Here is a 25,242-nt window from a genome sequence, read left to right as displayed (position 1 = left end):
GAGAGGCCACAACAGTGAGAGGCCCGCGTACCGCAAAAAAAAAAAAAAAAAAAAAAAAAAAAAAGAGTCCACCTGTACAAGTTTCCAACTTGCCACTTACTCTGGGGCACGGGGCTGGGGAACTCTGAATAGTAGGGTCTGACTCTTAATTAACCTCGCAGGACTGTAGGGAAGACAGAACACGGGTGAACCCCGGAGTTGACCGAGTTCCGCTCCAGGCTTCTTTCCCTTGGACTTGGGCCCTAGCTTCTTGGCATGCACCTCCACTGTGAGACTCAGCCGCTGGCACACCATCTTGGCAGTGCCAGTTACTGGAGAGTTCGTTTCCCTGTGCCAACACACCCGTATGGCTTTGGGGGGCTGTCGGCAGCCGCGCCTCTCCCCTTCGCTCCAGAATTTTCTATTTCTTTTCTCAAGCACCAGTTTTTTTAAGTTGATTCCTTTCAGTTTTGCCCTTTTCCTTCTTTGCTTGCTAACTGGGAATATTTGATGTTGGATTCTTATGTTTTGTTCATTTTAATCAGAATTTGGGGAGAAAACTACAGTGGACATCTTCATCCGCCATCTTCCTAACTCAGTTCATTTCTCTTTCCTACTTCAGTCTAAGTGTGAGTTAGGGGAGCAAGCAGTCAAAATGTTGGGAAGGCACATCACCCCCACCCCCAAAAGCTTCCCACAGATGGGGATGATAAGACATTGGTGTCAGTACCAGTGACGAATGGTTAAGAATATGGGATAATAATACCAGGGTTTGAATTCCAGCTCCACTACTTCTTAGGTATATGATCTTGGGCAAGTTAACTTCACCTCTCTGTGCCTTTGTATTTTCACTGATGAAGTAGGATTACCAGGTTCATGGAATTATGAGAATTAAATGAGATAATATATATAAATGTTAATCCAGTAATGTTAGTACCTGTTACAGCCTGAAAACTGAGCTTCAGCATTGATGTCCTGGCAGCTGGAAGTCCCCAGCCAGAGGAAGGGGGACTCTTGGAGCAAATGGAGCCCAGGCTGAGGGCCATAGCCCTAGTTGTGCCTTTTCTGCCGGTGACAGAACAGAAGGGGGGTGGGGAGGGGAGTCACAGGCACTTCCCTCTGTTCCTGGTCCCTGTGAGAATAGGGAAACATGCCCAATGTCCTCCTGGTAGGAAAGAACAAATAAACTTGTGACTGTCGAGGAAACCCCTAAACAGTCAAGAGGGAGAGAGATGCAAGATGTCAGCTTGTGCCCTGCCCAGTGTTCTTTTTAACAAAAGTTGTAAAGAGTTTAGTTACAGAGCACTTGCCCCCTGGTTAATCTTCCTTAATTCTCTCCACTCTGATATATGTATCATTTGCGTCCAGTGAGCAGACACTCCTCTGTAAATCCATCTGTGGGAACCCACTGGGACAGAGGATTAAGGAGGGGCAGAGCCTGAGTTACTGAGAGCGTTTTGCTGGATTTAAGAGCTAGAAATCAGGAGTAATCGTTGACCGTACGTTGACCGTAAGGTGAAGGAGTAGGCAGTTCGTCTTTGACATTTTTCTGATCAGTGGGCGAACCAAGCATGGCCACAAAGCATTTCCCAGCCCTCCTGATAATGACTCGTGAATGGAGAGTGCCCTGTGCGCTATTCATCTGCTCTGTCCCATGTGTACCTGAGTGAACCGTGTTCAGTGCTGCAGCTTGTCCAAACAAGCACACTTGACCTCATAAAGGTCCAGGACCATTACAGTATCATCATCAGATGGGTTTTTTTAATTCCATCTGGAATCAAGCCGTCAGGCAGCACAACTGTGGAATATCTGGGATTTCAAAGTGACAAAGTGATAAAAAGGGCTTGCCCACATGCAGTATCTAGACTTTCGTAAACCCTGATGATTCGTGGTGGTGTGGAACTGAAGCGCAGAGGTAAAATCAGATTGGGGGAGAAGGGGTAGAGACTGCTGTCGATATACTAAGAAACATGTAACATCTTCCTCTTTTGGGAAATTTGGCATCAGATTGATTTTATTTCTTCCAAGGCTATTACAGTACAAAAACAAAGTAAGGCTTGTGCAATTAGGTGTTTTTAATTCCATTGGGGGACGAATTTTTTTTTCCCCCTCTTGAAGGTATAAACTCCTGGTACTGCAGAAACAGTTGGGAGAAAATTCACATCTCATGTTTGGACCGAATAGAACCTCTTTATATTGATAAGAGGCAGTTAGGTATATCATATGCCAGAAAGCAGAAAGAAATTTAGGAAGAATTAGCACAAGTACGTACTTGAGTGAGGTTTTTGTGGGATTTAATTAGCACTTTCCATTTTGAAGGAAATGGAAGTCATAAATATGTAGATGAGGTACAGGCATGGCCCAGGTGCAACCTTTCAAGGTTATTTCAGGTAAATTAATTTCCATCAGATGCATTATGCAATCTTCAAGTCAACTTTAATAGTGCACTTTAAGGAGATGCTTGAGGCACTTTTCTTTTTTTTTTTTTTTTTTTTTGCTGTACGCGGGCCTCTCACTATTGTGGCCTCTTCCGCTGCGGAGCACAGGCTCCGGATGCGCAGGCTCAGCGGCCATGGCTCATGGCTCACGGGCCCAGCCGCTCCACGGCATGTGGGATCCTCCCGGGCCGGGGCACGAACCCGTGTCCTTTACCAGTCATCCCTAAGAACTGGTGTGGTCTAAATCAGTTCACATGGAACCCACAGAAACGGAGCAGCTTATTAGTAAATAAATCTTGTGTTGCAGCTCTCCTGTGTTTCTAGCCCCTGAGTTACACTTGGATTCAAGTCCTGGCACCTCCACTGTTAGCAAGGTGACTTTGAGTAAGGCACTTGACCCTGTTCAGCCTATTTCCTATTCAGTAGAATGTGGAAAATAAGTATAACTGTACCTACTTCAGAAGATTGAAGTGAAGATTAGGTGAGATAAATGCTGGAAGGCATTTAGCAGAATGACTTTGAAAGGGGTTTATAGTAAGTACTCAGTCAATGGTAGGTATTGTTACAGTTGTCATGTTTTGTTTTATCCTTCTCCCCATGGGCCATTTCAACCCCATTTTGTTTATGGCAAAGTTGAACAGAGGAAGTGACTTGGGGACTTTTTGCAGCCAGAACTATGTCCTAAACTCCTGATTCTCAGCCCTCTGTGTTTCTACTCAATCCTGCCTTACGCTTGTCTCTTCCTTGGCCACAGCTGGGCTTTCTTACGTGTCTGAAGCAAACCCTGAAGCTTCATCAGTGTGGTCGCCGTCTTCAGTTATGCTTCCTTTGCTGGTTGAGAAGGCAGCCCATTTAGCCATCAGAACTGCATCTCATTCTCACCAACTCCTTCCTTCCACAGCCCCCAGTGGCAGAGCGAGGACTAGAGTGCAATCCCCAGACTCACTTTGTCTCTCTGCTCCTGACCAGCTGTGTGTGCTTGACCACATGGCTTAGCCTCTCTGGACCTGAATTTACTCCTATGTTCATTAGGGATAGAAATTCCTGCCCTGTCTGGGAATATTACCTACAAATTCTCTATGATGATGAGGATCACTTCAAACAGTAGTATGAGGAAGTGCTTTGATTAGTATGAAGCTGAATATATATATGATATATGATATATATATATATATATATATGGTACCCAGGTGTGACAACAGAGGCATTTGTTTGCTTTATTGGCTGAAATATGCCCAGTTGTCTCATTCCATCTTGTGATTTCACCCCTACCTGTGCCTTCTAGTTCTTCTCAAACACGCACTTTTGGGGCTTCCCTGGTGGCGCAGTGGTTGAGAGTCCGCCTGCCGATGCAGGGGACACGGGTTCGTGCCCCGGTCCGGGAAGATCCCACATGCCGTGGAGCGGCTGGGCCCGTGAGCCATGGCCGCTGAGCCTGTGCGTCCGGAGCCTGTGCTCCGCAACGGGAGAGACCACAACAGTGAGAGGCCCGTGTACTGAAGGAAAAAAAAAAAAAAAAAAAGCACTTTTTGCTTTTGCTTGTTTGGTCCCAGATTGTGCCTGTGTAGATTGAATGAGGGGTTTAGGAAACCATTCTAAATATACCGAAAAGCTTTACCAAAAACAAAAAAACCTCAGATACCAGTAAACAAGGTCACTCAAGGGCAAAGCCATCTCCAGACTCTGGTCTGCAGATTCTGTTCCTGAATGCTGTAGGACCTTAGGCAGGTTGTTTAACCTCTCTGGGTTTCAGATTAGTCAGTGGCAGAGAAGGCCTAGATATTCTCTGTGGTTCCTTGTATCTTCAAATTTTTGGAGGTACAGGTATAGGGAGGAAGCTGCAGAGCATGCTTTTGCTGCTCTGGCTTTGTAAGTCTCATAAGCATTCTGTTGTCCAAAAGTATCCCAGCCACATAACCCAGGCTCTGCCTTGGCTCAGTTTTCTTGAAGGAAGGCCAACTGCAGTGGTTCAGGCAGCCATATTCAGCTTTGAGTTGATCTGGAAAGCAAGGACTCTCTCTGGACCACAGCCTTGCTGTTGCTATTTACAAGAGAGGAATTAATTACAGAGAAAAATAATTACGTCCACCCGAAGCCTGCCAGATGTGCTCCTCTCTGCCTGCAGCCCCAAGCTTGTCTTGAGGTATTGCTAAAGGCATTATCAGTGAATCCATGTGTATGAGGTAGAGAAATATATGAGACAAACCTCCATTTCTCAGCAGCCCAAGTCCACGCAGCAGCCCTGTGCAGGCCTCTGGAGCGGGCGTCTGGCAGGGCGGTGTGATTGAAGGATGGCTCCATGCTAGTCACCTCTCTTCCCTCATCTTGGCCTCCAGCATAATTTCCCCCCTAGTGTCTGTGTCATGGGGCTAAAGTAACTTACCCCTTTGGACCGTTAGGCCACTAGGTTGGAGCATGAGAGACCTCTGTTAATGTGTGGACATATTAACACTGAAAGCCATTATTGGCCGTTAACACCTTAAACTGATTTTTTAGGGGCATGGGCCAGATGAGTCATGGACGGAGAAAGAAAGGAGGAAAAGATGTAGAACCTTGGGCATTGCTGAAGAGGGTGGATCTGAGTGACGGTGCAGGGATAGCCTCCGAGCAATTGGCACCATCTAAGAGAGAAGAGGACCAGAAGCGCAAGCCAAGAGCTGTGTGGGTTAGAGGAGGGAGGAAGCCCATCCCAATGGCTGTCGGGGAAATGGGATAGGGCTCCAGGAGAAGATGCTGTTTGAGCTGATCCTGGTGATTTGGATAGGCAGGAATGGGAAACTTCCTAAACCAAAGGAACCGAATGGGCAGAGACTCTGAGACGGCTAAGTACCACGCAGGCCATGCTTGAGAGAGCTGTGCAGGATTCAGAGTGCGATAGGAGCACCTAAATGAAGGATGGGAGGTTGGAAGCTTTGTTGGGGAGACGGTGTGGAGGCACCGGAGTGGTTGGCTGAGCCATTGCTGGGATATCTGTGGGCAGGTAGCTTCTGCAAACTGCTGATCCAAGTTGAGTTCACTCCTTGGGTGGTAGGTGAAAGCCGTCTAGTACACATGCAAAGTTCCTCCCCAGCCTCCCACTCTCAGACCGCAGGTGAGAGCACAGTGTGGGGTAGAGGCATTCCACTCCTGGTCGGGGAAGCTGTGCCCCATTAGAAGGTCTGTGATGTCTCAACAGGCATATTTCTGTCTTTCAAACGAGTTGTTGGGAGATTACTAAGAAAATGTCATTAAAGAATCTGGTTTCCAAGAAGAGAAGTCAGCCAGAATACCTAGTCCTGGAAAAGACCCTGGTTTAAATTACATGAAAACAGAAAATAAAATGTCTCTATTGGCTGGGGGCAGGAAGGGTTGAGGATGGTACAAGGATGGTACCCAAAATACCAGTCACAAACAGAAAAGAGGACACTTTTAGATATGACAGGAATCAAATGAAGAATCTATGTTTCTGTGGATATGTTTTCTAAACGATGTTCATCTAATCATGGTCATCTAGAATGAATTTACCATGGCCAACAGCCAGCCTCCTATGCTCAAAATAATCAGCTCATCTTTTTGCTTATACAAATGGCAGTTGCTAGCAGGATATAAAATATATATGCAACCCAATCTGAACCCTAAGGGAATACATTAGAAAAAAGAAAGAAAGAAAATATGCTGGAGCAGAGCAGGTAAAAGTTGCCTCTGGGTAATAGAATTATGAGTCACACAGGTTATGGCAGTGAAGATGCTTCTTAACATTTCTCTGTACTTGAAACATTTAACTTAGTAATTATGTGTTATTTTGATAGTTGGAGCAGGGGTAGTATTTAGAATGTAAGAAAAAAAATGTGGTAATAGAGAAATGACTCCCATAGAAAATTATTCCTTACTTGACACTGACCTGTCACCAAACCAGGAAAGGTTGGGTCAAGATGAGGTTAAGTTGCTCCAAGCCTGGTAATGTCCTCTAATGCTGAGTTTCTCCTTCCCTTCCCCTTTTCTGCTCCATAGTAGCCGACTGTGCAATTCACCTTTTCTTTCTTTCCTTTTTTTTAAACAGTTCATGGATCCTCACTCTCCTTGGTTTCCAGCACATCATCAATTTATTCTACAGTGAGTATACATCAATGGTGTGTGGCTATGTGTGTCAAAAATAAAATACAAGCGTGTCTCCTAGAGAGAGTACTTCCATTATAAGGGAATCAATTAATTAGGGAACAAGGTTTGAAATTCACGAACAGTTACTGAGGTACCAACCAATAAATCAGGATCTGACTTTTGTTAAAGTGGCATTGTGCTTCAAGTGGTAACTAGTTAGAATGTATGAGATGCCTTTTTCAACTTTGTGTCTGCCTCAGTTTCTTTGTCTGTAAAGTGGAAAGAACAGCAGCCCCTACCTTGTGGCGTTGTAATGAGAATTAAAGTTATGAATATTACTGTTCACTGCAATATAAATTCCTTGAGGACAAGGACTTTTTTCTGGTTTTATTCCTAGCGCCTAGAACCGGGCCTAGCATATAGTAGGTGTTCAAAAAATAGGTTTGCATGAAATAAGAAAATGCACGTAAAGCAATGAATAGAGTGTACGCAGCACAGAGGAAGCTCTCGTAAATGATAGCTGTCATCAGTGAGAGGTCTACTGAACAAAAGCCAAACAATCAAATATAGTACTGGATTTATTCAGTATGCCTACTTTTTATAGCTATGTGCATAACTATCTTAAAAACTTTAACTCGGGAATTCCTGTAGGAAAAAAAATATTTGATTAGTTAGGAATTGGGAATTCTTTAGCCCTTAATTCCATGGAGGACAGATGTTTTAATAATTCAGTTTTTGGTAATGCCAGGTATCTCGGCTCTGTAGTGGCACAGACTGTAGATAGCCCCCTGTAAGTTAAAGACCATCCCAGAATCAAGTCAAAGAGCACAGGGCCTGACCGTTCTTTCTTAGGCCTATAGCGAGCAAACAGACTTCAGTGGTTGCTGACACGGTCTGATCTGAAGGACCTAGAAACGTTCTCTTCTGCGCCTACCCACCTTGCCCCTCCAACTCCACAGTACCTCTTTCCTCTGCTAGTCATCTTGTCTGAAGTTTTATCAAAGTCCTGGCTTTCATTTTAAAGACTTTATAGATGGTAACCTTGGGAAGGGGTTATTTAAGCCGTTATCCAAGAAAGCATAGGGGGGCTTCCCTGGTGGTGGCAGTGGTTGAGAATCTGCCTGCCAATGCAGAGGACACGGGTTTGAGCCCTGGTCTGGGAAGATCCCACATGCCGCGGAGCAACTAAGCCCGTGAGCCACAACTACTGAGCCTGCGCGTCTGGAGCCTGTGCTCCGCAACAAGAGAGGCCGCGACAGTGAGAGGCCCGCGCACCGCGATGAAGAGTGGCCCCCGCTCGCCGCAACTAGAGAAAGCCCTCTCACAGAAACGAAGACCCAACACAGCCAAAAATTTAAAAAAAAATAAAAATAAAATAAAAAATAAAAAATGAAAGCATAGGGATGGCCTTCTAACTATCAGCTATTGCATCTACTGAGTCCTTTCGTCTAGAATGAAACTCTGTGACATGGGTACCAGACCAGAGGTGGTACTTTTCAGCCTAGATTCACTTTTTCCACAGTATTTACTGGCACCAAGTATTGATATATGCCAGTCTCTGGGCTGAGCCCTGAGGGCGTGGTTTAGGTGGAGAGAGGAGCCTGCTTCCGAAAGAGGAAGCCAGAGGCACAGAGGGCGGGGGGGGGCATGTGGCACTCTGGTTTCACAGGGTTGGTGCAGTGTACCCATACCAGACATTTCAGTGCCCAAACCCCATGTTTTCCCAGGGAGTTCCCAGGGTTTCCTGTCAACACACTTTTCGTTGAGAAAAGTGAAAAATGGGGGCTGGCCTGCGTCAGCCAGCCTGGGAGGGAAAGAGCACGAGCTCCTCCACCTGTGAGAATTCAGATGCAGGAAACCATCACTTGCAGTTCCTGGCTGCTTCCCCTTCACGCCAACCACCAGGAGTTCTTACAGCTACAGGCCTCTCTTTCAGTAGCTCTTGTTCTAGGTGTGTGGACCTGAAGTTCGTGTTTTCATGAAATTTGAAATTGTCCTTTCTGAGTTGATATAAATTCACAAATTACCAAAGACCTAATAATAATTTTTAATTCCATGTTTATCTGGATAGCAAGAGACCCGAGGCCTAGTCATAGTTTTTCCCTTACCATATGACTTTGGACAAATTACCTCCTTATTCTGGGGGTCTCCGTTTTGCCCTTGGCCTCAGGGAGCTAGGCCAATTGGTCTCCGAGGTCCCTATAACCTCTGACACTCCACTAGTCGGTGAGTCAAAGGTTCCCATGTACTGTTCTTTATATGTGGCTCCTCTGAGAATGTAAGTTCCTTTTGCAGACTTTTTACAAAATACTCTAACCTTTGAATATTTTCGTGACGGAGTGGTATGCTAATTCCAAGGAAAACTGCAAGTCTGGCTAGACTCTGCTACCACCAAGCAGTGGTGTGTGGTCCCTTATCTATTATTAGCTCCGTGGTGATGATGAAATTCAGAAACACATGCTCAGGCGCCTTTGTAAATGAAAAGGTAAATAAGTTCGTATTTGTTGTCTAAAAAGAGATCTTTGGCGTCTCTTAAGTTGCCACCAACCCAGACCAAAGAGTCTGTTGAAGACCAGAGTGTTTTAAAGGCTCTTATTGGATGATTATAGGCTTTCTCCCCCATGAAATCTCTGTAATTCTTAGATATTCAAGAATGTTCATTCTGGCTGAAATTTGCCTGTAATTTTAATTACAAAGGAAAGAAAAGACAGCCTGATACTAAACAAATGCCATGAAGAGGTCATGGCCGGCCCTTGGAGTAGAAAAAAATTGAAGAGGCCACGTCTGGCATCAGATTTGCTTTCTTGGTTGGTAGGGAGCAGCAGTTGAGCTCCCAGGGGAACTGCCTAGTGGAGAGGGGCCCGCAGCTTCTCTCGGATTTCCCAGATGTACAGAAGAGCAGCAGTAGCTGGGGCAAGATACAAAACACATGATTTCTCCAGGCTGCTGTTGAGAACAGGATTCCAACCCCAGAGACAGGTGGGCACCGAGACAGACAGTGGCAGCCGCCCAAGGAAGGATGTTGATAGAAGTGTTTAGAAGTGGGGCTGGTCCTCCGTGGATGGTTCAGCCTGCTAACAGACCTCCATTCGCCTCCCAAATGTTAGATAGCTGTGACGTTATCACCATTAACTTTTCTCCTCTGGATCAGACTCAGAAGCCAGGGCCTTATTTCTGGAAGGCCTCCAGGAGAATGTCGCTGTAGTCAGAGCAGAAGAAAGTGCTGGCTAAGATCATAGGCCCTGGAGCCAGACTGCCTTGGGTCCAATCCCAGTTCTATCACTTATCAGCTGTCGCCATGAGCAAATTATATTAGTACCTTGTGAAAGGGTTGTTATAAGGATTAAATGAATAATGAATGTCAAGTGCTTGGCACCGTCTCTGGCATATAGTAAGTGTTCAGTAAAATGCTACTTCTTATTACCAGAACGTCAGCAACATAAGATGTGAGGGACTTGGTCATGTTCACAGCTGTATCCCAGGTTCTTTTTTTTTTTTTTTTTTTTTCCTTGCGTTACGCGGGCCTCTCACTGTTGTGGCCTCTCCCGTTGCGGAGCACAGGCTCCGGACGCGCAGGCTCAGCGGCCATGGCTCACGGGCCCAGCCGCTCCAAGGCATGTGGGATCTTCCCGGACCGGGGCATGAACCCGCGTCCCCTGCATCGGCAGGCAGACTCTCAACCACTGCGCCACCAGGGAAGCCCTATCCCTCCCAGGTTCTTAAAACAGTGCTTGACACATAGTTAGAAATCAATAAATATCTGGTGGTGGTGGGATGAATTGATAAACAGGCAGACAGAGAGAGATGGCTGGATATTATCAGAGAGGGAAGAGTAAGCCCTGAGGACTTCTCCAAACCTTCTCCTGAAAGTGTTTCTTAGATGAGGAGATTGTCCAGCTGTGTGACTTTAGGCAAGATATCTAACCTCTCTGAGCCTCAGATGGAATTCAAACCTACTTTGTGGAGTTGCTGCAAGGATTAACTGATTTGGCCCCAGTGTACCTAACAGGTAGTTACTGTTGTTAGAAGGCAGCCTGGAGGGAGGGCCTTCTGGGGCAGGATCAGGAGTGAGGGGGTTGGGAGCAGGATGTGAAGGGCGGTCAGACAGGAAACGGCTACCCACCTGTCCCAGCTGTTAGGTACAGGGACTACGGGGCCTAATGAATCATACCCCTCTGCATCCTGAACTAAGAGAGAAGTAGAAACCAGAAACCAGATGCTGACTTTTTAAAAGAATGGGTTTATCCCTAGTGAAATTGGATTAGGACACACATAGAGGACTCAAGGACAAAATCAGGGTCCTTCCTGATTTTCACTCACTTACCTGGCTCCCAAGTCACTGTTCCACCCCCGTGAAGTGCAAATGGTGGGGTGTGGAGAGAAGGGCAGGAACACTTCCAATATTTCCAAGAAAGGTGTGTTTGTGGGGGCAGTTGGGGAGGGTTGGGGGTTTCTTCATTTATGGACCCCCCTCACCCCCGGGAACCCCAGAAGAGGGGAGGAATAGTTCCCCCTGCTGCAGGTTCCCCCAACCCATGTGGGCTCCCCCTATGGGAAGAGGTAAGTAGCTTGTAGTCTCTGGCTGGCCAACTGCTGTGTCACCACAGACCCAGGGCCCAGTATGGAAGGCTTTGCCAGTAAGAGGGCCTGCAGGCTTCGTCTTTACTCCCCAGGGTCACAGGTAACTGGGGGACTAGAGATGGAACAGCAGGAAGGTACAGGCCGCCTTCATCCTTACAACCTGGGGAGTCACCAGGCTGGCTGACAGGGGTTCCCAGCCCCCCTCACTTTGGGAACCTTCCTGACCTGCTGCTTCAGTGCCCTAGGGAGATGAGAGGGAGGGATAAAATGGGGCAGAGTTAATCTATGAGCCGTCCTCCCTGCCTCCCAGGTAGGATAGCCAGATTGCATACAGAATGCCCAGTTAAATTTGAAATTCAGGTAAACAACGTATAATTTTTTAGTATAAGTATGTCCCCAATATTGCATGGGACATACTTAAACTAAAAAAAAAATGCAAACTTAACTGGGCGTTCTGTTTTTCTGCTTGCTAAATCTGGCAACTCTGCCCTAGCTTATCCCCTTCTCATCACAGCTTCTCCCTGTCATCATCTCCACATGGGAACAGGGGGCTCCTCACAACCAAAACAGGAGCGTATTTCCTAACTCTTTCTAGTTTCTTAAAATAATGTGCTGTTCGTATTTGGCCTTTCTGATTGGTCATATTAACTGAACCACTTTATCCAGAAAAGTCCATCAGGAAAGAAACTAATAAATCTTTAAGACTGCTGTAAGTGTCCAAATATGGTACTCCCTGTAGGCAGGATTATACTGTTCTTAGTTCCTCAACTGGTCTAATTTCTTCTATGTTTTTCTTTACAGCCAGAAGAAAAATGCCAGTCAGAGGTAAGGAAGAGTTGGCTAGTTGGATTTCGTCTTTCGCTATTAGCAATTATTTCTCCCAGCTCATCCTGTAAGTAGACTCCCAGAGCAAGTAACTCTGTCCCTTGTTATCTTTAGATTCGCAAACTACGGCGGGAGCTGGATGCCTCCCAGGAGAAGGTTTCCGCTTTGACCACCCAGCTGACAGCAAATGTGAGTACAGACCCAGGGCGGTAGCCATTGCTACCTCTGAGCATTATAGAAGCAGTGTGGTATAATAAAAAGGACATAGGCTTTAGCATCGTGGGTGTGAGTGTCAGCTCTGACACTTACTGGCATTGTGCTTTGGGCAAATTCTTTAACTTCTGAGCCTGCCTTTGCTCATCTGTGTGTTGGGGAATGATAATATTTAGCTCTCAGGGGTGTCATGTGATCAGTACCTGAAATAGATTAAGTGCTCAGAAATGTTCATTTCCCTTTCTCTTTCTGAAAATTTTCATCTTCAGAGAAAAAAAAAAAATCTAAGGCTCCACAGTAAATAGCTGACTGCTCTGTAATTATAATATACACAAGTACGTGTTCAGGAGGCACTGCCAACTGGCATTCAGTTCAGCAACTGTTTGAATGCCAACTATGCCCCGGGTACTGTGGGTTCAACAGCAAAGCAGGCACAGTCACTGTCATCTTAGTGTTCTTTCTCTGGTACAGCAGAGAGACAAAACAGTTTTGCTATAACGTGATAGCTGTTGTGATAGCAATAAAGGGTGAAGGTTGCGGGAATATATAGGAGGAGCACCTGTCTTGGTGGGGCTGGAAGAAGTCAGGAAAGGCTTCCTGGAGGAGGTGACATCTGATGAATGCTGTGTAGGGGAGGATGCATGGGAAGGACAGCATTCCAACCATGGGAAGGACAGCATTCTAACCAAAGAGTCATTCGTGCAAAAGCCCACGGTGCATTTGGAAACTATAAATAGCTCAGTGTAATTAGAATCTATGGCTTGGATGTGGGGAAGAGGCTGGGGTGGAGGGGAGAAGGAAGTGGAAAGGAGGGAGGCATCAAAGAAAGGCAAGGGTCAGGCCACATCATGGAGGCTGTCAGCTGTTAGGTGGTTAAGTCAGCTTCCTAACTGTGGTGTGGTTATAGGATTTGAGGGGTCAGAGTAGAGGCAGAGATCTCCTACCCCATCAGATCAGTCTATAAAGGAGCCCTGCTGCAGAGCCGTGAGTTGGCGAGGGCTGGGGCTCAGAAGGCAGAGCCTGAGGTTTTAGAAGGTGCTGAGATGCCTCAGAGGCAGGGCTTCCTGCTTGGGAGCGCACAACCCAGCTTGAGATCACATATCCGTGTGTGTGAGCCTGTCAGAAAGCCACCTGCGTGACTCCCAGCATGCTGTTAAAATGAAAAGCAACTTCAAAAGCTTGTCTTCTTTGGACCAGGAAAGTAATTAATATTTATCTGCAGCTTTTGCCCACATAATTCCTGGCTTGAGCTTGAGTCTACTCAAGGAAACTTTCCATTTCACTTTAAAGTCTGCACATGACGTACCTAGCACAGTGCTTGACCTGATTATAGGCTCAATAATTGGTAACTACCCATAACTATTCATTCTCCCGAGCTCTCTTAAATTTCTGGACATCTTTGGGGTTTTTTTCAAAACCCTAATATACTAGGCTACTGTGTGTTTTATAATCCTTTATTTTCTTGACTTCTTCCTCCGTCGGTAACTCTATCCAAAGAAGATCAGAAATTGATGTTAGATCTGAAATTTGAGGCTTAGAGCCTAGTTAAGACGGCAGAGGTATTATTCTGTGGGTAGTATTCATCTCAGTAACCAGAAGCATGTATTCGAATCCAGCACCTACCCCAGACCCGGTGAGCCAGGGGTCTCCTCGAAACATGTGAGGTTTGACAGCAAGTGATTTGGAGCTACTCCCCTAGTTAAGAATTACAGCTGCCAATGGCTGCCCCTTACTAATGAAAAAATAGTAAGTAATTTACTTATCAATGAACTTGGATTAATTCCTCCAGTGACCTCATGCTTCCCCAAGGGACCTTACATTGGGCCGTTTGGAACTGTCCTCTCTGATCAAGAAGAGTGAGATCTCTCACATATTATTATTATTTCAGAAGTACATTTTGCTCTTCACAAAAGCCATTGAATCCAGTATTGTTTTCTTTTTTCTTTCCTTTTCCTTTCTTTTTTTAAATTAATTAATTTATTTTTGGCTACGTTGGGTCTTCGTTGCTGCGCGTGGGCTTTCTCTAGTTGGCGGTGAGCGGGGGCTACTTTTCGTTGTGGTGCGCAGCCTTCTCATTGCTGTGGCTTCTCTTGTTGCAGAGCACGGGCTCTAGGCGCATGGGCTTCAGTAGTTGTGGCACGCGGGCTCAGTGGTTGTGGCTCTCGGGCTCAGCTGCTCTGCGGCATGGGCTTAGTTGCTCCGCGGCATGTGGGATCTTCCCGGACCAGGGCTCGAACCTGTGTTCCCTGCATTGGCAGGCGGATTCTTAACCACTGCGCCACCAGGGGAGTCCCAGTATTGTTTTAAAGTAAATATTTAGTCTTGCCACACACCACCAGCAGTGCTAACTTGTTTTACTGTCTGCCATCTTTCTTGCAGGCCAAGCTGTGTTTGTTTTTCTAGGACAAACTACTCAAAGCCACCTTCTCTGAGTGTTTTTATACCACTTGTGTTTGTTTTCCTGGGAATACGAGAATGCTGCTTGCTGGGAAGGCTGTTGTGCGGCTCTAAACCAGCCTCCTGCCCCATATTTTCATAATCGAGATCATGACACAAAGTCAGTCCTTTTGCTCACCAGCAAAATGCGATCCTCTGGTTCTTCAGAGCAAATGTGGTTCCTTCTTGAGTTGCAAAAACACTCTCTTGATAGCAGCCTTCCTGGGGTCAGGTTTTTGCTTTTGTTTTTAACTGAAGAGAAATTTTGAATGCCCACAAATAGAATCTTGGGGCGATCAAACGAGAATTGAAATAAATGGAAATTCTGTCATTTAAATTTGACCTTGTCATTCCTTTGAAATGCAAGGGTAGCAGTCATTCTTTTTCACATCCATGTCCTGGCTTCATTCACTTTGTGAATGTTTTGAACTGGTTGGCTGTTGTTCTGCCACATTGTCCCCGGCAAACTAAAGCATATCTCTTTATTTTAAAATGCAAAGGCATTTTCTCAATTTTTAATAAAGAGAGAGCGTGCAATCAGAAAGAAGGTGGCCAGTCCACTTAACATTTCTATCTCAAGTGCCCTTGCTCCCTGCCAGTTCCTATGGCCAATGGAAAAGAGACTCAGCAGTTGATCCTAGAGATGTCTTATCCCCCATCTCCCTGTTTGATGAAGTCCAGTAACCGAGGCCTCTCACTCACCCGTCAAGTCTCTCCTCCTCAAACTGAAATGTCCACGGACCCTGACCCTCCTCACAGCACAGGGTGACGTCTCCTCTCCCACCCTTATCTTCTTCACTCTGTGCGTCAGTCACCTTTTCCTCTAGAAGTTTCCAGAACCATCAGATCTCACTTCTCCCAAGACTCAAGTATCTTGCTGGTCCTTCTGATTCCTCCTGTGACCTTCTGTGTATCTACCCACCCCTCTCCTAGAACCCTTTCTTGATGTCTCCACACCTGTGTTCTCATAGTATCTTTTGCCACTTTCTCAGTCCCAAACCCCTTCCTTTCCCTGCAGTCTCTAGTCATTCGTGTGTTTTGCAATTCCTTAACAGTTTATAGGTCATTTTCAACTATATTGTTTCCTTCAGTGCTCACAGTCACCCTGGGAGGAACATAGATATTGCTTCCATTTTATAGATGAAGAAACTGAGGCCAGTAGGATTAGATGAGCTGTCCATTCTTTATTCTTGGTTTTAACAATATTATCAGGATCCTAGGTCAACTAACTAATATTTCACCTACTGCTCTGTGGAAGAAGGAAAAAGGCTTAGTGTTGGGACGCAGAGTTGCATCTTGCCCTTGAAGAGGGTTTCAGAGAAAGGGGCAGATAGAGAAGCATCACGTTTCTCAATTCTATGATATATATTTTTTTCACATCTCTGAAAATTGGATGCATATTTCAACTATAATTGGTGGCATTTTTAAAACTGTCTTTGTAAAATGTAAAATAATGGTGTGTCTGATGCTGTCTTCTAACAGGGATACAAAAGTGCAGGGGAGCCCCAGGGAAAGTCATAACTCCAGGGAAAACAGTGGGCAGGTTCCCTAAGGAGGTAGCAGATGGGCCTTTCGGTGGCTTTTTATTAACCAGGATTATAACAAGCAACATCTGCCAGCCACTTTGTTCATTTATCCTACAAACACGCTCAACGTGAGGCTCTACTGTGAGCTTGGTGCTTGGGGAACAAAAGGTCATCCTGCAGTGTAGTGGAGACTGGTGTAGATCAGCAGTCACAAGAGTGTGTGTGTTTTTGCCTGTGATACCACAATGCGTACATCGGCAGTCCAGTGTGCTTGTGAGAGTGAATAGGAGGGAACCAACCCAATCTGGGGGTGTCTTGAAGGCATGCGCTGAGGTCTGTTGAGAAGGATGGGTAAAAATCAGTTAGGGAGGCAGTTGGGAGAAGTGCATTCCAGGCAGCGGGGAAAGCATGCAGAAAGGCCCTAAGGTGGGAAGAAGCACGGGGTCTGAAGGACGTGGAAGTCTAGAGTAACTGGATCCCAGAGAGTGGTGAGGAGTGGAGCTCAAGAGGCTGAAGAAGTCGACGGGCTAACCCACGTGGCTCCATTTGGATTTCTGTCTTTAAGACCTGGCACCCTGTTTAGGCACTCCTACCTTGCAAGATAATGTAACTGAAGGGAAATGTGTCTCTTCCCTCCAGGCTCACCTTGTGGCGGCCTTTGAACAGAGTCTTGGAAACATGACAATCAGGCTCCAGAGCTTAACCATGACGGCCGAGCAGAAGGTAAAGCAGAAAGAATGCTCCTTCCCTCCCTGCTTGGAATTAACAACAAACCTAAAAACATTATTCTCTTTTATTCCAGAGCGTTGTATAGATTTTAGTGTGCTTGTTGGACTGTTGGAATTGAATCTGAAAGAATAGGTCTGCTGAGTGAAAATATGACCTCGATGGAGTGGCAGTTAACTGCATTGGCAACAGATCTTACTTAGTCCTATTCCTTCTGCGTTGATGTACTCGCATATGCCTATTAAAACCTGATTCAACCTAATGTTTGAGACAAAGGTTTCCTGCAACTCCTTCATTCTCTACCCTCCTCTTAGCTGACGCTAAGTTGTACTTCAGCTGAACTCGGTACAAAATGATTTGGGGATGACCACTGTTTTTTTCTATTCCTCAGGACTCAGAACTGAATGAGTTAAGAAAAACCATTGAGCTGCTGAAGAAACAGAACGCAGCTGCCCAGGCGGCCATTAATGGGGTAATTAACACCCCAGAGCTCAACTGCAAAGGTAAAGGGAGAGAAACAGCCTCAGACCAGCGACCTGCCTGCCCTTAGGAACCCTCCCTTGACAATATATGATGCAACCTCCCTGCCAGAGGGGGGGTGTCCGTGTCAGTCGGACAGGTCCTAGAAGGCACTTAATCCAGTTACTTCCAGCCTCTAGGAAAACATCTATCCCAGCTCATCCTCTTCTCTGATGTATCTCAAAATGGAAGAAAATATATCTCTGTTGGCAAAGTGTCAAAGTATTTCATAGCCTTAACTTCACTAATGCTTTGATATTTACATACTGACCTGGGACAGCCTGAAATGGGTTCGTCTCTCATTTGTCCCGGAAAATATTCTGGAAGGATTGCTTTGTCCTTGTGTATCGTACTTGGGTGGTGGGGGGAGATATGGACATGAGGAGGAGTTACGTCCAGAAAATGATATTAAGAGAACCGATAGAAAAGTAATAGAGTTAACATTTATGGAACATTCATTGTGTTCTAAGCACTATGCTCAGTGTTTCTATTATTTCATTATTCCATTTTCTCTCCACAACACGCTTATGAGTGCAGTGCTGGTCCCCCGCATTGTACTGAGGGGAATACTGAATTTTGGAGGCGAGAGTCCCATCCTGAGGCCACAGAGTGTGAGAAACAGAAATGGGACGAGAACCTAAGTCTGCCCCAGAAACCAGTGCTCTTAAAGACCGGGCTGTCAGGGTCGTTCTGTGATAGTGAGGAACACTGTCTGCAAACTTTATTTTGGTCTCACTACCGTTCTGGGCAGTGTTATTTCTGGTACCACTGTTATCTCAAACGTCAGACCTCCTGGAAAAGCGAGGCTAGAGGTGACATGGGAAGGATGGGCAGGAGCTGGCCAGGCAGAGCAGAGGGAGAAGAGCATCCGGGAAGAGAGAATGGCACCTGTAAGGTGGTGAGAGGACAGGGGCTTGGCATGTCCAAGGGCATGAACATGAAAGAAGGCTGGTGCGGGGAGAGCAAAGGACGGGGCACTCACGACACAGATGACGATTGCCGCAACTCACAGACGCATTTTAGCTCAAAAGAGTGAGTGGGGGGGGGATCTCTAAGCCTCCCCTGACTTCTGTTTTGTAAAATGGAGAGAGCCCTCCTTTAATTGACCAAAGAGGGCGTAGCCCTCAGCTACCCAGGGACCTTAAAACCAGCATCGCGGGACAGAAGGTGATGTCTGATGGGAAATAGCTCCTAGTCCTTGGGTGTGTGGATTTAGGTGTAAATCCTGGGGCAAAGGAAGGGACTCAAGTCAGCAGCTCCTGATGTCCTGCCTTGGGTCTCCAGGAAATGGTACCTCCCAGTCCGCAGACCTCCGTATCCGCAGACAGCACTCCTCCGACAGCGTCTCCAGCATCAACAGCGCCACCAGTCACTCCAGCGTGGGCAGCAACATAGAGAGTGATTCAAAGAAGAAGAAGAGAAAGAATTGGGTAAGTGTGCATCCAGAGACCTCGTGGGCACTAGGAGAGTCAGGCTCGGAAGCAGTGTGCCCCAGGTAAAGCCCAGGCTAGCTCTTAACTTCACAACATAGACCTTTGGGAGTCAATCCAGAGAAGTGGCTTGTGGACGGGTTTCTACTAAAGTCGGTGTGGTGCTCAGTCAAACCCTAGGATTTATGAAATAACTACCTCTTTGTAGTTTTTCTGTTTCATGAGACTACGTGAAGCACTCGTCTTTCATTTCGTATGTGTCATTTCTTCCTCATCATATGCTGGCCACAGAGTTCCAGATACTAGAGCAAAGTTACTCTTAAGTGGTTTTTTCCTTAGTGACAAAGTATTTTTTGGAATATGTATCACTAGTTATCCCATCGTTAACTGTACTCCTTATCTATGTATTTACATCATTGCCTATGATAGCATTAAATCACCCACCCTTGTCTTTGAAAATCTTTTGACCATTTGCTGTAAGTAAAAGCTTCATAATGTAGTTGTTAGCAGTTAGTGAGTGGTTCTAAACTGGGGGCGGGGCGGGGAATCATACCTCAAAATAGCAAATATAATAGAACCAGTGTCCAACGCAGTGTTTCTCCATGTTTCCATAATCCCGTCGAGCTACTTGGCCTTCTGTACAGTGGCCTCTTGGACAGTTTTTCCCATTCTTCTTGGGAAATTCCATTCCCCTCTCCCCACCCAATTTTTAGTTCTGCTGTCAGGGCTGTGACAGTCAGTTCTGACAGACGTTTGAAGTCGCTCCCCGACTTCGTTGCAGGGACACCCCAGGTTGATCTGAAGTTGGCCAGGACTCACAGGGCCCCGTTTGTCAATGCTGACAGCATCGTGTTTTCACAGTAGCTTCATTGTCCTCATGCATTCCATACACTTCCCCCTCATTTTGTGTTATCTTGGATGGGTGGCGAGGTCTAGTGATGGAGGAGTCGAGGATTTAGTCCTTTTGCTTATTGACGACCTGCATTGGAGACAAGCCGAAAGGCCAGCTCAGTGTGATCCTCTCATTGTCGTGATTAAATCTTTCCTTATGTTAACTAATGGCTTTTAGTCAACTCATTTGCTATGACTTAAACAGGATTAACTCATGTTTCTGTTTCTAACACGCTGTTGATAAATACGGTCTGATTCAATTATCAAAGTGATGAGAATTATTTTCTATGAAAAATCATGATTTTCCATTTTCTTTAATTCAGGAAATAAAACTTGTTTATTTTAAGACAACTCCTGGTTACCAGTGCAATTGGGGAGGATGGGTAATTGGCATCCTCAGAGACTCCCAAAGCTTAATTTTGTCTAATCTTTATCATCTCCTCTTCCGCCTGGCATTTTACCAGAGCTTGAGGCAAGGATTTAGGTTAATGTATACCAAATCCTTCTCTTTCTATGACTACTCTCTGGAAATACGGCCATAAGTAGGAAGTGGGAGAGAAATGGGATCTAGACTCGCCCACAAGCTGGACTTGCGGTTTGTTATGGGTGAGACTTTGATGGGAGACGGTTCCCATTATTTCAGAATGGCCCATTTTCTGAATTTCACAATGGCTAAGAAAATGCCCAGAATACGTTTTCAGTAGGAAGAAAAGACTTTAGAAAAAGGAAATTACTTTTTAAAAGACATTTTTCAAGAGGAAACTTTATTTTTTGGCCTAGAAAAATACATGCTTATCATGGCCTTCAGAGCAGACCTTGCACTTTGAATTCTTTATGGTCTCACTAGAATTTTCAGATCCATCTCATGGTTTGGGGAATCTGTGATGTACCAGTTCCTTTTTCCCAATATGGTTAATACATTTCTTTAAAATATCATTTTTTTTGAGCAAGAAGTGAGACAGCCAATTTTCTGCCTTTATTATATTACGTGTATAGAAGGACAGCAGGAGCTCCTAAGTATATATATCAAAGAGCTATGCAGCCATGTTGGGACCAGTGCAGCAATGAAGCTACCCTTGCTAAGAAAAGAAGACATGCCAAAAAATAATAATAATAATAAGGCTTAGAGATGACTGATAAAAGGCCAGAAAAGAGTGAGGAGTATAGGAAGGTGGGACAGTCATTTCAACCAGACAGAGAAGCTTGCAGAGCTCGGATCGTAGGGGCCTCCAGACTCACTCTTCCTCTCCTTCCATAACAGAGGAAGAGGCCCTTAATGCTTTGAAAGATTCTTGATCCTACCTGAAACCTCCTCTCTGTATGGTGTTTATTATTAGCCATGTCGTGTCTGAAAAGTCCGAAGCTTTCCCTGTCACTGGCTTTCTCTGTTAAAAATTGTCTTTTTTCCTTCCCCTTCCCCATTTTTGCTTGCGTTTTCTCTGGCAGGTCAATGAGGTAAGCAAGACCAACGTGACTATCAGATACCAAGCTAACCCATCCATTGATATGACTAACCTCATCCGCATCCGTCACCGTGTCTGAGCACCCCGCTTTGTTGCTGTGTCACCTCCTCCTCCTGACATCCATCTGCTGAGCCAGGGTCTGTCTTGCTGTTGGCATCTAGTCTTGAGCCAAGAGTAGGCATGGAATGTTATCCACAGGTCCAGTCCCCCGAGCTGTCAACACCAGATAACTCTTCTTCCCTTAATGCACTGATTTGAGAGAGCTGTTGGGAACCTTTTTCATTGCTGGGGGGAAAGCGTGGGAGAAGTAATTTGCTGTTCACTCTGCATGTCTCCGTTTTGCCGAGGCCTGAGGGGTGGTCTCAGCTCCTGCCAGGCTGACGGTCTTATGTATTCAGTTACGCAGCTCCTTCAAGCAAGCCTTCGGGAAGAAGAAGTCCCCCAAGTCGGCATCCTCTCATTCAGACATTGAGGAGATGACGGATTCTTCTCTGCCTTCCTCACCAAAGTTACCACACAACGGTTCCATGGGCTCCACTCCCCTGCTGAGGAACTCTCACTCCAATTCTCTGTAAGTCTGTCTGCCGGGGTCACTCTGGTCAGACGGCATCTTTGGCCCCTGGGAACCCTCTCCAGTAGGAATGGCTAGGAGTCCTGCTATGTTCCTCGGGGTCCTTTGTGTCTTGCGTTCATAAGACCGTGCATATTCTTTCGGTGTTTTAGGACCAGAGAGTTTAAAAGAGAAAGGAAACGAGTTTCTGTTCTGCTGGCATCGCTGTGCATAATTAGCTGGCTGATCTTGGGCAAACGGCTTAACCCCTCTTTGTTTCCATTTCTTTGTCAAATTGGGATAATGGTTGTCTCCTTATCCTATCCTAAGGATTGAACAAGATAAGTGGATGGGAAGAGCTACAGCCGTTGTGCTCTGACAGGGAGATGATGGTATACGTGTTGGCAGTTTGGGCTGAGATTCTGGTTCACTTGGGCGACGCGGGGCTTAGAGAGATTATACTTTTCTTCTTTGATCAACATTTAGCGTTGACTCTTTCTCTGAGGTCAGCACTCAGAAATAAGACATTTAAAAAAACAGAGCGATTCAGTGACGATTCTCTTTACCAAAGGGCTCTATATTTCATCGAGTGATTCATCACCATGAACTCTCCCAGTCGATTGTAAATGAGTCGGTTTGCACAGAGCCCTTTGGGAACACAGCTGGTTGAGTGAGACAGGAAGTTGCTTCCTTGGCCTTGGCTTAGGTGCTGTTGCCCTTGGCAGAGAGGTACATAGAAGGGAAGAGTCATCTCCTCTTGCCCAGCCAACCTCCCGTGCTTTCCTCCGAGCACCCATTGAGCATGGTTCCATCAGGGCGCAGGGAGACTGTCCTGTGCCCCATCTCAAAACATGAGGCCAAGAATCTAGAGGCAAGAAGAGGTCAGGAATGGCTTGGGACAGACAGGCGGGGACCCAGGTGTCTGCTCAGAAGGTGGCTCAGCTGACTCCCTGCAGCGGTGAAAAAGATTGCCCCTGCAATAGAGCGATCAGAGCTAGGGCTGAGTTCCATCAGAGCCCTTGGCATAACCAGGCGAGAAGTGAAAGAGGAACCAGAGCTCAAGTGGTCTGCAAAGGCAGTTCCCGTGAGATAAGACAGTGCCTGGGGGAAGAGGACCGCTGTGGCTGTGGTCAGAACAGCCAGCGAGCTAGGGTTGGACAGGGGGGGTGGGGTAGTGGTAGACACCTCAGTTTCTTCACTGGTGAAAATGGGATCTGCATCACTGGGTTCTCGTGAGGGCCGGGTCAGATCCCACGCATGCAGGGCAACCCCCTTCCGATCTCCGGAGGTCAGGTCTGGCGCCATCCTCAGGTCCACTCAGCCAGCCCACCCGCCCGAAGAAGACAGCGGCCCGCACCAGCGTCCCAAAGCCAGCTCATCAGACGGGTGCAGGGAACGCGGGTGAGAGGGCGGGCCAGGCCTTTGTAGCACGTCGCCTGCCCGGACTGCACACGAGACAGGCAGTGAAGCAAGGAGACAGAGCGTAGAGCCCCGACTTTTTTATGAACCCGCCTACCAGTGAAGCGTGGCCTTGTCAGGGTGTCTGCCTTTACTTAGGTCAGCAGCTCCTCTTCTCTCGGGGAGCACCCTGGAAAGAGGGAGGCTGTGCGGACGGGCACTTCCATTCTGGGCAAGGGTGAAACCCCGAGCAGGGGGGTGGAGAGGGGTGCTGAGAGCTGGAGTGCAGTGCCCGCCTGAGGCCCTGTGTGCTGGCGTGAGGGTTAGACCAGGGTTCGGGAGTGTGAGTCCTGTTTGACCTGAAGAGTGCCCAAGAGGTAAATAAAGGACAAGCTGCCTGTGACTCACCTGCCGTCATCCCAGAGCATCTCAATCCAGTTGTTTGTTTCCCGGCCGGGAGAAAAAGGAACTCCTCATCTGTTCTTTATGTATTGGTATAAACTTCTCATATGACAGCCTGTGTGGGCAGGACGCTACCCAAGACGGTTCTGGAGAGACCCAAAGAGAATATTAACCACCCCTGGGGATTAGGGACTACAGGGGCGTGACACAGTAGAGCCGATTCCACTGCTGGCGTCTGCTCCGTGCCAGGCGCTGTTCTTGGCTCCGGTGACAACAGTGCATGAGACGATCAAGTCCCAGCTCCGGTGTGGACCCCATATGTCAGGGGGAGAGACGGGCATTAAGCACATAAATCTGGATAAACTAGAAGGATCAGATAGTGCCAAGGGTTCATGCTGGGAACTGAAACAGTGTGTTGGAATACAAAGTACCTTGGCAGCAACTGCAGACAAGGTAGTCCAGACAGGCCCCTATGAGGAGATGACGTTTCAGCCGAGGTCTGTGTGCCAGGAAGAACCCCTGGTTAGTTCTCGTCGGTAACACTAGCCGCTGTGACAAACTCAGTCGCGAAGGTCAGCGCCTTTACCTGTGACTGTTGATCTCTGCTTCCTTCCAGACCCAACACAGATATCCCTCATCGGCAGGCGGCCTGCCGTGTGGTGATGCCGGCACCGAGGCTCCCTCCGTCCTGCGGGCCCGTGTCCTCTGCTGAGTGTCCAGCCAGCAGGCGGGGAGGGGAGAGAGTGTGGAGGCCCTGCAGGCGTGTGTCGTGCACCGGGCCTCTTCCCACAGTCCACTGAGCAGGGCTTCCGACCTTGGCGGGAAGACGTGACATGAGTGTGCCCGGGAGGGGAAGGAGGTGGGCCGTCGTAAACCCGTGGCCGACGCTGCCTGCCAGCAAGCAGGGCAGCCCTCCCGACAGAACCCAGAAGCAGACCCGGTGTGTCTGAGGAAGGGGAGGGTAGCCAGCCTGGCTGCTGCGTCCCCGGGCGCTGAGAAAGTGGTGGGAAGGAAGGCCAGCCATGCAGAGGCGGGGCCCAGGACATGGGAGGCTTTGAAGCCAAGGTGAATTTGCAGCTGATTTCCTGTGTGAGAAGTAGGCTTTGGATCTGAATTAGCTTCACAAAGGTGGGAGTCTCTGTTCAGGGGGTAACGGACACAGTGGAGCAGGAGTGGAGAACGGAGACCATGGAAGAGGCTGAGGCCACTCTCCCCACCAGCTGCTCTGGCCCATTTCCTGTTCTTTGAACTTGCCACTCACCCCCACCCCCACCGCCCCGGGCCTTTTGCCCTTTCTGTGCCCTCTGCCTGGTGTGCTCCTCCCCAGAGATTCACTTCCTCCGGGCCTCTGCTCAGTGTTACTACCCTAGCAGTAAGGCCTGGCCTAGGCACCTTGCCTAAAACACCCCACCACCAGCCAGCACTCCCAACAGCCCCCTTCCCGTTTTATTTTTCACCACTGCAAATATCGCCACCTGCCGTGGAGCTTCTCCTCGGTTATTTTTTCTTTGCCCCCGCCCCCCAGTCTACAGCTGAAGCTCCATGGAGGTAGGTGGTCTGTTTCGCGGGCATTCAGATATTAGGTGGCATGAGTGATTGATGCTAATGATGAGTCCCGGATGGACTTAGGATATATTCTGGAAGGAAAGTTGAGGGCACATGGTGATGTGGATTGTGAGAGAAGGAGAAGAAGAGTCCTTGAACATTCCTAGACTTGCCACTTGAGGACTTGGGTGTGTGGCGGCGTTGTTTCTGACATGAGTGGGAGACACACACGGGGCCAGGTGG

At 47.2% G+C, this 25,242-nt stretch overlaps 1 protein-coding gene across 1 annotated transcript in view; it reads left to right on the top strand.

Moving 5' to 3' along the window:
* The window catches only part of LOC114487943 (neuron navigator 2), a 107,018-nt gene extending 84,833 nt beyond the window's left edge, over positions 1–22,185 (top strand). Inside the window, exons 9-15 of the mRNA XM_055091475.1 lie at positions 6,457–6,509; positions 11,877–11,900; positions 12,015–12,089; positions 16,715–16,798; positions 17,193–17,304; positions 18,605–18,750; positions 21,503–22,185. Of these exons, the coding sequence (XP_054947450.1) occupies positions 6,457–6,509; positions 11,877–11,900; positions 12,015–12,089; positions 16,715–16,798; positions 17,193–17,304; positions 18,605–18,750; positions 21,503–21,679 (671 nt within the window). The 3' untranslated portion in view covers positions 21,680–22,185. The remainder of the gene's footprint in view (positions 1–6,456; positions 6,510–11,876; positions 11,901–12,014; positions 12,090–16,714; positions 16,799–17,192; positions 17,305–18,604; positions 18,751–21,502) is intronic.
* Positions 22,186–25,242: the final 3,057 nt, after the last annotated feature.

The sequence above is a fragment of the Physeter macrocephalus genome, chromosome 16 (assembly GCF_002837175.3).
Source record: "Physeter macrocephalus isolate SW-GA chromosome 16, ASM283717v5, whole genome shotgun sequence".
NCBI lineage: Eukaryota > Metazoa > Chordata > Mammalia > Artiodactyla > Physeteridae > Physeter > Physeter macrocephalus.
Note: the sequence above shows the minus strand (reverse complement) of the source record. Positions and strands in the feature narration are given on the sequence as shown.